General features: G+C 27.7%; 1 protein-coding gene across 1 annotated transcript in view; it reads right to left on the bottom strand.

Annotated features, from left to right (window-relative positions):
* The window catches only part of LOC129964288 (muscle calcium channel subunit alpha-1-like), a 293,395-nt gene that overhangs the window by 92,085 nt on the left and 186,767 nt on the right, over positions 1-14,543 (bottom strand). Inside the window, exon 5 of the mRNA XM_056079056.1 lies at positions 6,818-6,924. Within this exon, the coding sequence (XP_055935031.1) occupies positions 6,818-6,924 (107 nt within the window). The remainder of the gene's footprint in view (positions 1-6,817; positions 6,925-14,543) is intronic.

Genomic DNA, 14,543 nt, shown 5'->3' with positions numbered 1-14,543 from the left:
CTGGTTGTTGAATGAAAGAAAGGAACTGCCAATGACGCTCTTTCGTTCAAATAATGCAAATCAATAACATACATAATGTGGTTTAAATTACTGGCTAACGAAAATTCGGACAATGAGGTAACTTCTGAAAACAAGAGAAGTTTGACAGAATACAGTAATTTCACTATATAGTTCTATTTTAAGATAACGTTTATTGCAATCATTCGTTAACTTTTTATGTTTGCCCCATCTCAAAACAAAGATTTGCTTTTTAGACAATACCGATGCATCTTTTCAGCTATTAAGTTTAAAAATATTTTTGTATTAATTAGTATTTACAAGAACAGCAGGTATTTAATAATACTGACTATTTAATTTACTGTTTCAAATTTCCCGTAAAATAAATCTGTATGCTGAAATTTCAATACTTTTATTAGATTTCATATTTTATTCCTTTTTCTTTACTTAAACTACTTCTTAATGTTCTTTATAATAAGCTAATAAGTAGAAATAACGTCATAACGGCAGTTCTTTAAGTGAGATGTAGTGTGTGAAAGTTATTTCTTGATATTCTTGCCTTTCTTAAGAATAAAATCTATTTCTTATATTTTTTTTAAACAATAGTTGAGGATAATCTATATAAATAAATGGAAGGTATGGAGGAAATTAAAAATAAACAGACTTGAGTTTTAGCTGAAATTCTTAACTTAAAGGGGATTTTTATAAAACTGTAATAATATTTCTTAGTTAAAATGTTTATATAAGTAAAAAAATATTATAAATAAAAAATCTGTAGTTAATAATTAAATCATATGAAATAAATATATTAAAGAGGTAGAGAAATTTAAAGACGGTACATCAATCGGAAAATCCTGTTAAAATAATTCACAGCTTTTAGTACTTTTCTATTAAGCCTATAGAGAATGGAGGATTATTTCGCAGGTTTGAGAAAAAAATAAGGAAATCACAGGATATGAAAAAATAATTTTTAAAACCAAAATATAAAAAAAAGCTTTTTTTTCAAATGAAAAAAAAATGACTAAAAACAGAACAGTACTCTAAAAGGCATTTTTTTTTGTTACTTATTTAAAATTCCAAAACTCATTAAAAAGGAGAAATGAATATATTTTAGCTTAGATATGGGTAAATAGTCAGGTGCCATCTATCATTAGACGGACTTTGATTTCAAAAGTTCCAACTACTCAAAATTGGGTATAATAAGTTAGTAGAAGCCCATTTGTCTGATAGTACGTTGAATCATAATCAAAATATAAAACGAGTTAAATGCATGAAATTTGGCATACGGCCTTGCCAACAGATTTGCTAATGTGTGTTAACTTTTAAATGAAATTAATCATCGAGTTGAATGTCCGACGGCCTATTTGTTTGAGCACACATTAAAAAACATGATAAGCTAGATAAGTAAAAATTAGAATGTGATGTTTACAGCATAGTTGAAGATTTGTGCCAAATTCTGTACTCCATATGGTATATCATAAAAACACTTTTTAAATTCAGAATTTAAAGACAAGAAAAAGTTGCCACTATGATCAAATATTTACTAAAAAAACGCTTTAGTCAAATTAAAAAATATTTATGTCTCCAAAATGGACGTAAAGCTTTAAATTTTGTAGAATATTAATTAAAAAAAACATAAATAGAAATCACATTTTTAGTTTCAAATAAAAAAATGTAACATTTAGAAACTTAATTAAAGATAAGAAAATTACATCTGTGTCATGTAAAGTTTAACCACACTGGATTAGCAATAAAATTATCGATTTTTTTTCATAAAATAAAGATTTAATGTAAATGTTTCATTTGCTTCTTTCCTAATTTTGTATCGCCAAATTTCTTGCAACCAAACAAATGAAAATGAATTCAAAATTTTAATTATTCCCTAAACCCATCTTATTTTTTTATTTCATAAAATATAGTTTTTTTGAGATAAGAAATAAAACTTAATAGAGCTTAAAAAGGGTATTATTAAAAGAAATATTATATTATAACTATCTTTTAATATTCAAAAATATTGTATAATAAACATTATAAAAATAAAACTGTTTTTAAGTTAATCCCTAGACTACCGTAGTTGCAAATGTGGAATACTCTGGCAGATGTTTTCTCTTTTTTAATAAATCTTGATCGAAGACTTCATCTCGTTGTCGAGTGTTTCTGGGAACTTCTGCAATGCATATTAAGATTCCTTTTACTGCTTGAGAGTTCAGAAGAATTTTGAATTCCTTTCTATTGCTAGCACTATTTCAATTATCTTATTATTATTTTCTTAATTATGAGAGATGGTTCCGTTACAGTTGTAGACTGCCAAATAATAAGATTAGTGTGGTTCTCTGCCTCAAAATTAGCTTATGATGGCTTGAAGACTCTCGAAGTTCTTAAGTTTCTGTAGTTTTTGCTTGACAGACGTTTTTCGTGAGCTAGCCAACACTAAGGAAAATTCTCTGGAAGTCTCATTAAAGATTTTATCTGTCGAGTTGATTGAAGAATAGGCTTAGATTCATCTTTTAAACACTTTGGGAATTATTATTATCTGTAAAAGTACTGTAATGCATAAATAATTATTAGATAATATTTTATAGCAATCCATGAAGAAGCATACATTTTCATGTCAAATTTAGCTCGTTCTTTTCATTTGTGGGATTGCAGGAAGTGCTGCGAAGTATAAACTTAAAATTCGATTTGCCATTGTCAGCCATCCTGTATTTAAGATATTTGCAAGACTTTTCCATACCAACATTTCAGGGCATTCGCCTATTGATGTAGCATGACATTTATTCTTTGCTCCGAGTTAAACTCATCTATTTATTATTGTGGTTCTATTTAATTTAGTGCCGGCGTCTTGGCTTAGGGGTAGCGCGTCTTCCCCGTGTTCCTGGCTTTCCCGATTCGGGCATGGTTGTTCTCTTCCTTGTGTTCTCCCCATGAGGTGCGTGAACGAGCCCCCCTGTAAAAAGGGGTTGTGAAAGCGAGTGTGTGTGTGCTATCTTCATTTGAGCTAGAAGGCAGACTTCGGCCCTCGGGTTTCAGGGGTCTTTACCTTCAGAAGCTACTGCGCATAAATTTGGCTTAAAATAGTCCCACGACAAAAAAAAAAAAATAATAATAATTTAGTGCTCCCAACAACTGATAGATTTGACAAGTTCTTAACCAATTTTCTGTTTATCACTAAAGGAAGTAGGTTCAGAAGTTGATATCGAGAAAAAGTACAAATTTCCTAAGAAGAAATTAATTTAAATGAAATGAACAAACCATTACTTATATTGGGCAGGGAGTTAAAATATTTTCGAAGAATGAAATTGATCCGTTAGAGATTCCATAATTCGTTACAGTACCGTCCAACCAAGAGCTTTAATATTTTTCTCATCAAATCAATTTTCATTAAAAAAGTTTGGTATTGATGATGCTTTGAGTCCCTTTTTGAAATTATGTGTTCAAAATATGCTGAATCATGCTTTTCGATAAAAATATGTGTCCTTACTAAGCTACTCTGACAGATTTACGACTTGTCATTTCTTTATTTATTGATTCATCTTTTCGACAATCAAAATAGAAGGAACTTATTTCTGAAATACAAATTTTCAATTTCTGAAGTACAATTAAATCATAATATTCATCCTTTCATATTTCAATCAAATATTTCATCCTTTTACAGAAAATTTCAGTTTATGTATTATCATAAACTGGTTTCTTGGCATTATAATTTTAATTTTTACAAAAGAGCACTTTCTAACTGATCTCCTACAATGTGGGAAATGGCTCTACTACCAAATAGTCAAGAAAAAGAAGATAGACTTGTATCTGAAAGTAGTTATTCATCATCTCACAAAATAAATTTTTCTTTATTTGAAAAATGCTGCAATACATCATATGTAATAAATAAAAGAATTATTTTTAACTTAGGAAGTGTTGTTGAAAATTAAAGAATATACTTATTTGATTTCTTAAAAAATTAAAGTTTTTATGCAGATTTCGTTAGAACTAAATTTTACATGCTAGATATGCTTTATTTATATATCACTTAACATCCTTAACTTTATATGTGGGCATTTAAAAATTCAGTGTAAGTTTCCTTTTCTATAATATGATATTCATTACGGATGATTATGAAATTTCATTATGTATGATTAATATAAACATTTTTTAATAAAATTCTTTTTAATTTTAAATTTTGTTTAGTTTCTTTTCCCATATTACAAAAATAAGCATAATATCATAATATAAAAAATAAATGAATTTATTGAATACATATAAATTATGAATTAATTTTTCTTTGAATGGCTACGAGAAATTTATAAAAATATATACTAGGAAGTACGAAACCGATAATAATAAGCCTTAATTCTGTGAAAAATGGATAATTTTACAGCTAATCCGATATATCTAAATTGTAAAATTTACTTGAAATTTGATTTCCCTTTATGTTTTTAAAAACATTTAAAATTTACGTTTTGGTAAAAATTAATAAATAAATACCTAAAACTTTAGAACCATTAAAAAAAGTAAATACTTTTTTTAATTTTTTCTAAAACTTTTAATGGTACATTTGTGACCATAGTGAAGGAGTTTCACCGAATTCAAATTTTGAATTTCAGTTAAATGTATTTCTTAATACACTCTAATACACAGTCTGTCAAAGTAATGTAACAAAATGCATATTTGATTCACTTTAATTTACGATGAAGATAAACACAATTGTATTGTAGAAAGATGCGAGGAAGCTGAATGGAAAAACACTATCGAATCTCTGCACAGGGAAATAGATTCGAACCACCACAGGGATTAATTCTAACCACCATGCAGTAAATCGACAATGTTGAAATAACAGAATAATTTTTTTACTTTGACTGCTTAAAAACAGCACTTTCGAAAGAAAAAAAATGCATAATTTTTAAGCCTATGATAGATTGGCATGTCTGAGCTCCAAGAGATAGTTCCCCAGATTGAATGATAAAAGTAATTATGTAATACATCCTGAGTTCGATAAGTGTCTTCAGAAACTTAAAACCATTTTTAACGACGAGAAATATATTGTGCTAATTGAGCTGATAGCTCCAGAGATTTCGTTAGAAAAGTCATTAATCACTAAGCTCTAAAACACGTTTTTTAAATAACCATCAATTTTGCACTGTTTCATTTTTTCTCACTTTATTAGAGTTAGTTAAGCTGATAAAAAACGTCTAAAACGAAGTTTAAGCGTGAACCACATGAAGTGGCCAGGAGAATCAGATTTATTGCAATCAAAATACCAAAACAAGAAAAATCTTTAACAAAAAAGATTTTTAATAGAGTGCAGGCAGTTAGAGATTGACAGAAAGAAAAACGAGAGACTCCAGTGATCAATTAGGTGGGTTTGAAAGATGTTAACTACTTCGATATTTCAGTTAATTTTTTTTAATTAAAAACCAGCTGGTACCCACAAAGTTGATCGGATTAAAATTACTATCAATTAAATCTTTAATTAAGAATAAAATTCAAAAGTTTTAGAAGTCATTTTCAGTTAAACCTTTCTTTTACTTCAGTATTAGTGAGGAAAATGTCAAGTATTTACAATATAAAAAAATATAGCAAAAATTATCACGTGTCAATCAGTATCTTACACTTTTATATAAAAGATTCTTTTATATAAAATATTATACTATGTAACATATTTCTATCGTTTGAAACTTTATTTTAATTAAAGCAAGAAATACTATGTACCAAATATGTCTGCATTTTTTTAAATATTATATATTGTTTCGAACAATCTTAAAATTTAATTTTCCTCATATATTGATAATAATTTATACAAAATCTAGTTAAACATTCAGTTAAAGATCCACTGATAGTTAAAAGTAAGCTTTGCTTAAATATTTAAGTAACAAAAAGCCACAAAATAATATCAAACTAAAAGAAAACTTTTTAATATCAGTGTGATAATATAAATCTTTTTAAATATTTCTCTTTTTCATGTTTTGGTTGTTCAATCTCGAGTTATTAATTTTTTCTTAATAAGGCATTAATTATTTCATTATTTATTGTTTTAGTATTATTAATTTAGAAACTGTATTTATGAGCAAAATTTGAGGAAACTTTGTTGAATAAATCGAATTTTTAGTAAAAGCGAAAGAATTTGCATTTACATTAGATAATATCATAGATATAATTTTTATTTTCCGAAAGCTTTAACATATTTTTAATCATTTAAAATCTATTAAATTACAACTTTTTCATTAATCTTTGGATATGTCTACTATTATAAGTAGGCAAAAGACACTTTGATCCTTTTTAGCTAGGAATTCTATAAAAATATGAATCTAGGACATTCATTTTTAGGCAGTTTCACAAAAGAAAGAAAAAACTTCATTGGACATATTGACTTTTCAAGTCATTTTTAAATTATTATTTAAAAGAATAATGGAAATCAATATTTTCTACAAAATTAAATTTTGTAATTTTGTAAATGATAATATTTTTGATTAACATAATTTTTAAACTTATGTACAGTTGCGAAATGTTTAATCATTCCATTAGTTGCAGTAATTTTTATCGTTAAATGATCTCAATGTATTATACAGATACAAAACCTATTCTATATGCTCATTAAGATCTTATAAAAGTCCATAAAAATGAATCCTAATAGAATGCAAATGAGTATTCTGTATGGAAAAGTTAAATCACACTATCCTAAAATAAACATAAACAAATGGCATTTATTAAGCTACTTATTTATCAATCAATCTTTTACCTATCTAGTTGCGACATCGCGACTAATGGAGGGTAAACGACAGCAAATAGGAAACGTGAAGAAGATACAGAATTGTTTGGAGAAAGTACTTACTTGGGACACCGGACACTAGTTTAAGGGGCCGTAAAACACGAAATGCACGTAAGGCTTTTACATCAAAACCCTCTTTCATCAGAGCCGAAAGAGCTGTACTAATAATACTGAAAAAAAAAGAAGGGCAAAAGAAGAATTAGAATTTTTGTAAAATGCATCTCACACATTTTCATTCAGTTTGAAATAAATGTGTATTAAATTGGAATTTTGTAACTGATTTTTCCTGCACATCCTGATGCATTAAAATTCTGAAATTTTGTGCAATTCTATGTCATATTGTTAGTGTTTCACATACTTCATTTGATAGAATTTATTTAATTTTTTATTAGTTATGAAAATCATGATATGGTAAAGAAGTTGAACAAAAAAATCAATTACAAATTTTATAATAGTTAAAACTTACAAAACTAAAAGCATTTTTACTATAAAAATCTGAAGGAAAAATTTTAAAATCAGTAGGTGATAAAGATAATACTGTAAGGAAAGTAAATACATGATGAATATTAGGTCTGAACACAATAAATTTACATTATATTCTTTTATATACTTTCTTTTCTTTCTACTTCTTTTATTACTTTTTTTTATTTTTCTTTCCTATTCTTTTTATATACATATATAATATGAAAAACTCATGGACATTCATTAAAAATTAAAATAGTATCAATGAAATTAAATCATAATTCATGGAAAATATTTCTATTTCGCTCATGTTTTTATTGCTTATTTCGACCACCCGATTTTTTGTGAACAATAGTTTTAATATTCCCATTAAAGCGTGTCTTTTAAAGTTTTTTTTGAAGTTTTAATCTTGAATTTATTACACAAATTTCCGTCATTGCAAAAAGCAAACTGCTTTATTTACTTTCTTTGAATTCTTTTAACAATAACTGTGATCTTACATGATCAGGGTTCGACCATTTCCATTCCATTCAGTGCAGCCATTGAAATTCCATTTTAATTGCTGCACTTGGAAAAGAATGATGTGAGATGAAAGGGTTTGTGATGCTTCAAAATATATGAGACGTTCAGCAACCTAACATACATTTCATCATCTTTATCTAATTGGAATAATGTAGATGTTTGCAAATATTATACATTTACACGTTATTGTTTCCTGTTGAAAAATGCATTTCATTATCACCGTGAATTAAGCTGTCTATTAAATAAAGCTGAGAAATAAATAAGAAATAAGAATAAAGTCAAAAAAAGTTATTTATTGAGTTATGCATGGTTTTAAAAATTCATATGAGAAAATAAATAAGTTACGACGAATCCAGGCATTTTCTAAATCAAAAAACCTCATCCTTTGTCGATTGGTTCAGGGATCAAAATGAAATCAATTCTTTGGCGTCACTAGTCACATGAAAAACATAACTAAGCATATCACTCAAATATGAAAGTAAATATTTCACTGCATGAAATGTTCCATCTAATATCTTCTACTGTTGTTCCATTTTGAGTAAACAACTATAACGGAAAAATGATGAACGATTTGATGCTTCATTTGAGTTAATATAATGCAAACGATTATAACAAGAATTTAAATTTGAACGATTGTTCAAGATGACAGTCAAGTTCAAACCGAACTCATTCGCATCATGAAATCAAGCGTTGTGAATGGGAGATAAATTTTTACAACCTAACTTGTACTTTTGTGCTGAGTTTGTTTTCTCTTTTAAGTAATATAGTTATCAATTAAAAGCCGTCATTTAAGTAAAAAAAACCTTACTAAAAAATTAAAAAAATTATTAAAAATCATTATTAAATGCAAAACTTCAATATGATCCAATATAGAGTTACTCAAATTACATTAAAGAATGCAAATGGTGTAAGAAGAAAATGATATTCAATTCTTTTAAATGTTTAAAAACTATTAAAAAATTACATAAAAATAAAAATGTTAATGTAAAAGCTAATTTTATGCTGTTAAAGAAAATTACAAAACAAGCGATTATTATTACTGTCAAAATGATTACATGAGCAGTAGCTTTAAGTATATGGATGACTAATTTGTATTGGCGTGCATCATTTAACATTCGTGATGGTAGTCGCAAAACATAGCGTCTGCTATTTTGAGTGAAAAATAAAACGGAAGAACAACAGAGAATTCAGGATAAATTAGAGATTCAAATATCATAAAAAATTTATTTCGAGACAGACTACTTTTATTTATTTGCATTTGTTTTCGCCTTTAAATCTAGATAATTTCATATTTCTAAGGTCACAAATACAGCTGCTGTATCACTTTTTGTGAAATTAAATATAGCAGTTGTATCACCTTTATTTTCGCTTCTCGTTCTTTCAAACATTCAAAGTATGCAAAAAAAGTACTATTATTGCTATAAAACGTCACTTCCGCGAGATGTGCATGAACTTTCACATTTTAAACGTCTTTAAGTAAAAAAAAGACGAATACAATAACATTTATCTATCTGCCCGTTTCTGCGCAATTGAAACACAATAATTCAGGAATGCTACAAGCCGGGTGAATGAACTTCAACATAAAAATGTAAGGATTTGTATGAAATCGTAGACTGAATTTAGCAAAGAAAAGACGTGTTTTTTAAAATGTAGAGCCGATTTTCGTCACAATATGGCCTTGTGTAAGAAAGTATTTGTTAATAACAAAGGTTCAGATTTGGATAAGCAGGCAGCCACTCACTATCAAGAAAAGGTTTCCTGAAATTTTAATTATTTTTATAAGTAAATATTGCTTTTGCAAAACTCGATATAGATCTATCATTTTAGTATCAAGTCTGCATTCCAGCTGTCATCCATCCATAACTGAGTTTTCGAATTCACACACATAAGAAAAGACACAAACTGGAACATGAGGCCAGAAATTATTTTATCGGATTTCGGGAATTATAAAATATGGATTTTATGAAGCTCCTTTCAATCGTTATTACATTAAATAACTCAGTGTAAAGTAATGGAAGATAAAACGGTCAGTGGTGCAAATATGGTTTTAGCAAAAAGTCTTTATCTAAAAAAAATGACTATAACACTCTGAACTGAATGAATTCAGTCACTTTTCCTTCGATTTTAGAAATCTGCATTTGATTACCTTCCTGAGCAAACGTTCTTATTTTGATTTCGTTTGAAGTTTACACGTTTTTCGCATACTCCTCATTTCAGGAACTCGAGGCTATTACACTTGAATAGTCTTACTCCGTAGAAGGTGATACGTATTGAGTAAGATATTTCTGAAATCCTTTGTGAGGCCTTGGTTTTCTTCATGTTAGAGGCATTTTATTTCAGTTTATTTAATATACTATTAATTAAATTTGAAATTTGTACACAGATTGCTCAATGATCTGCGGTTATTAAGCCACCTCATTCCTCTATCATGAGGGTATTTCGTATTGTTAAATAAAATTTACATATCTCCTTCCTCACTTCCAGCCTTATCTTTATTTTGATGAAACGCCTCCTGAAATATGCACAAAAGCGAGCAGGGTTACCCTATCTGAGAACAGACGAAAGTTATTAAACTCAAGAAATATATTGTACTGTTGAATCCAATAGAATTTTTAGTCCTTTTTCAAAAATATGCGATAAACTTTTTAAAAAAATTTATGATTTAGGCGAGAATCACGAAAGATTTTACGAACTTATTTTTAAAAAGAAAATAACTCTAGTGACTCTATATTTTTTTATATTACAGCCATAGCAGAGCGGCTGTAGAATTTTTAAAAAATGTTATTCTAATACTTATTTTGTCATATTAAGCTCTATTTCTTAGCAATTACTTAGTTTTTTTTAGATTATATATATTCTTGAAGGCATTTAAAAATTATATATTTATTCGAATTATATTCATTTACATTCGAATTATTTCAAAAAAAAAATAATATCACTTCATAAAAATAACGAAGCCTTTTTTTTTCATCATTGCTTAGTTGAAATAAAACTCAATGCGAAAATATTTATTGAGAAAGAATAGAATAGCTCCAGTTTTCCTCCACATATTATTTTACTTTCAAAACAAGATGCTCTGAAAAATTTTAAATTTAAAAAAGTGAAAAAAAAATTAGAGCTTAAGAGGATCGATAGCAATAATAATAATTATGAGTATTTCATTTTTTCAGCATTACTTCTAACATCACAATCCTACTGATGTAGTGTGGAAGTTTGGAGAGGATAATGCCAGCTTAGGTGTCGTCCTCGTCATCTGACCGTGGTTCAAAATTACGATGTCTGCCCCAACATAACCCTAGTGCTGTTTTAAAACAGGGCGTTAATGTAACTAAACTAAATGAAAGCCTAAAATCAAAATTGTATTCTGAAATAAGAATTGCTTTATTATTTTCCAGTACATTATTTAACCTGGGTGAAATCGAAGATCGAGATTGCATAGCTTTACTGCCTTTATACTCCTTATATGTAATTAAAGACACCCTTCGTAGTTCTTTAGACGCAGCAAACCCAATTTTAAATTCATAAGTAATGAATAATTGGGTTTAACAAACACATTTCGGAAATTCCATTGTCGTTTATTTAAACATAGGTTCAACCTGTCAACTGCTTTACTCCTATGCGCTAATTATATGCACGACCCAAGCCAATTCATTAAAACGAACGCGTTCTCTTCTTCAACACATTTGCACTTTTGCTTTCGGGAGTGTAGACGAAATAGCTCGTGCATGCAAATACGCGAATTATCGCTCGATTTCACCTCACGTGACGCGCGGGTTTACATAGTTGAGATACGAGGATAATTTAATGAAACAATGCATCAAAAGTTTCCGTTGTTCGAGGACTGATTGAATGACCTGAGTAGAATAGCAAAATCTAAGATAAATATCTTGGCATAAGGTTTTAAAAGGATAAATGCGTTAAATACACGGAGGGTCTGTGCTGCATAAAAGTCAAATTATTATATTAAAGATGTGTTTTATATATAAATTTCCAACTAACATTTATATCTTCTGAATATATTATGTAATACATCTAATATATTTTTGCTGGTAATGCATATTTAATAGACTAATATGATTAAATTTCAATATTGATGAGAAGTAAATTAAAAACTGGTAATAAATTTTCTGAAAAGAGTGAAAAATAAAATTTAATAAAATAATTGACTAAGGATTGAAGAACATGCTTTTCAGATTCATTTTGGCAGAAAGACAAGTGGTACTAAATAGCAAATTTTGATAATCCAGAAAAAAAAATTAGGATGAAAAAAAAATTTCTTATTTAATTCAAATACATAACTATTTTTTGAATGCGACGTAATGAAGCAATCATTTCGATTTCGAGTTATTGTAAAATCATTGTTTATTTTGCTTCAAACATTGTGTTGTTTAAACTGTGCAATAATTTAGAATCTTCTACATTTTTGAACATGTTTAATTAAGATATTAGTGTGAACAAAACAACAAAATACAAACAAAACGACAAAAATCTATGGAAATAGTTCACTTTCAAATAAATTAAAAGCGATTATTGACAGAGACCAGGATAAACTGGAAATGAGCGTTTCGAGCATTAAAAAACTTTTTAGGAATCAAAGAGGGACAAATTAATTTTTATCCATAGTTAACTCTTCGATCTTCAACTTACTTTATAATATTGATTTCGATTTCGAGCAATTAAATGTAATCGTTCTCTGGCGCATTTTTACACGAATTTTTAAATTGAAATCGGAGTTAAAATTTTTTTTTTTTTAAATTTTTACGTATCATGGAAATGACACTATATGTGCATAATAATCTCAAACATGCAGCCTATCTGCAGAAAGCAATCGGTCGATTAATCAAGCATCGCTTTACCAATTTTTAAGTCCGCTTTTTATTCCCTATGAAATTAGATAGTATCTTTTGCGAATGTTTTCCGTTATGATTCAATTGAGAATTCGTATTGAATATTTGAGATCTTTATTTATTCTATGTCATTTTTGTACAGTATTATAACAATTATGAATAGCTTAATTGTTGTTTAAAAGTGGAAAAATGAAATAAATCGATGGACGCACGGCGTACGGGCAAATCGGTTAAGGTGTTAAGAGTGCAGCCGGAAAAAAAATCCCACAGCTTTCTTTATTCAATTACTGCTTCCCAATAAAGCTATGATTTAACTCAAGCAACCATTAATGGTATGTTTGAATGTTTTCAGCACAGGAAGATACCAAATCATTAACTAGAAGTTTAGATATTACTAAAAAAGGAAAAAAAAAATACATAACGTCAAAATTTATTTATTCACAAATTATTAACTTTAGACTAATATAAAGAACTAATGCAAAGTAAATGAATCACAAAAACTACTTTAAACTGCTTCCACAAACAGAATTCTTTTTTATACTTTCGATTTAGTTTTCTTTTATAAAATTTAGAACAGTCCACGATTACAATAATTCTATTTGCACAATACATTCCTCGTTTCTTTTTTTTAGTCGGAATACATAGCTTAATTTTTTTCTCTCATAATACATTTCATATTGAAAGTCATTTTTACTGGAAAAATGCAGAAATAAATTTAACAAAAAGAAATGAAACCCTTTTTCTTTTTTTATATCAAAATCAGAAACTGTTTTGCTTGAAAGAGCGTGGGGTTCAGGATTTAAGTGAACAAAGAAATGAATGTTTGAAAAATATGATTTAAAAAATATGGAAAACAACATTATTAAAACGGCACTCTAGTGATCCATTCTAAATACATTCATTCAAAAATAAACGATTCAATAAAGAAAACTGACGATTCGCATGTTAGTAATGTAAAAAAAGAGAAATTCAAATGACGATTTTTTTTCCCCGAAGAATATATTATGTTGAGTTTTTTCTTTAGTATTCTAAAATTAGTTAAATTCTTGTATCACTTTTCAGATTTAAATGTCATTTCTCAAACAAGGCAAACTATTTTGTTAAATTTTATGAAGATTATCGTAAACAATACAGTGCGGCAAGACATTTTGTATATTTTATAAACATGGAATACATTTTATAAACACAGAGTACAAAATATAACAAATACATTTCGTAGAACAGGATATAAGAGTTACGAATAAGATTTAACTACCATTTTTCAATTCTCTAATGAAGAATAGGAATAGGTTCGCAATGACTGCTGACAATTTTCATTACTGCGTAAATAGAAAAAAGCTTTAAAATAAAATCCTATTTTTAATGCATTTTGAGTAATAGGATAGAAAGTGATATTTAATCTAGGAAAACGGGAGTGAGCTCTCTTTCCAATAATCTTTATTATTTTATGCCAAATGAACAACTGATATTTTAAAAGAATCTCTCATATAATCTATGCATACATTAGGTTTTCATGCCTGAAAGCTATTTATTAATCAGGGTACAGAGAATAACTTTATTTGAAACAATGAACAATTTATAAATACTTTCTAAGCACTTTTAGCTGAAAAATTAGAACCCATTTCAAAGCAGTATTTTTTATTACAGAACTAGGAATTGACGAAATAAAATAAGTTGGGTATTCACAAAGTAAGTGTCCATTTTTATCTAATATAAACAGGAATTGTCAAATATTTTCATGATGAAAATGAAAATAAGTTATTAAGAATGTTTTTTTGTATAAGTTTTAGCTTGAAATATCTTATTAAAAAATTTTCAGAGCATATCCTAAATTATTTAATTACACTGCAGTGAGTAGTGTGAAAAGAAATAAAAAAATTTGATTGCTGCTTTATTAATATTGCAGCATCCGAATACAATATTAAGAAAGTAAATAGACAAATCTCGAATATAAAAAT

The sequence above is a fragment of the Argiope bruennichi genome, chromosome 3, assembly GCF_947563725.1.
Source record: "Argiope bruennichi chromosome 3, qqArgBrue1.1, whole genome shotgun sequence".
In the NCBI taxonomy this organism is placed as follows: Eukaryota; Metazoa; Arthropoda; class Arachnida; order Araneae; family Araneidae; genus Argiope; species Argiope bruennichi.
Note: the sequence above shows the minus strand (reverse complement) of the source record. Positions and strands in the feature narration are given on the sequence as shown.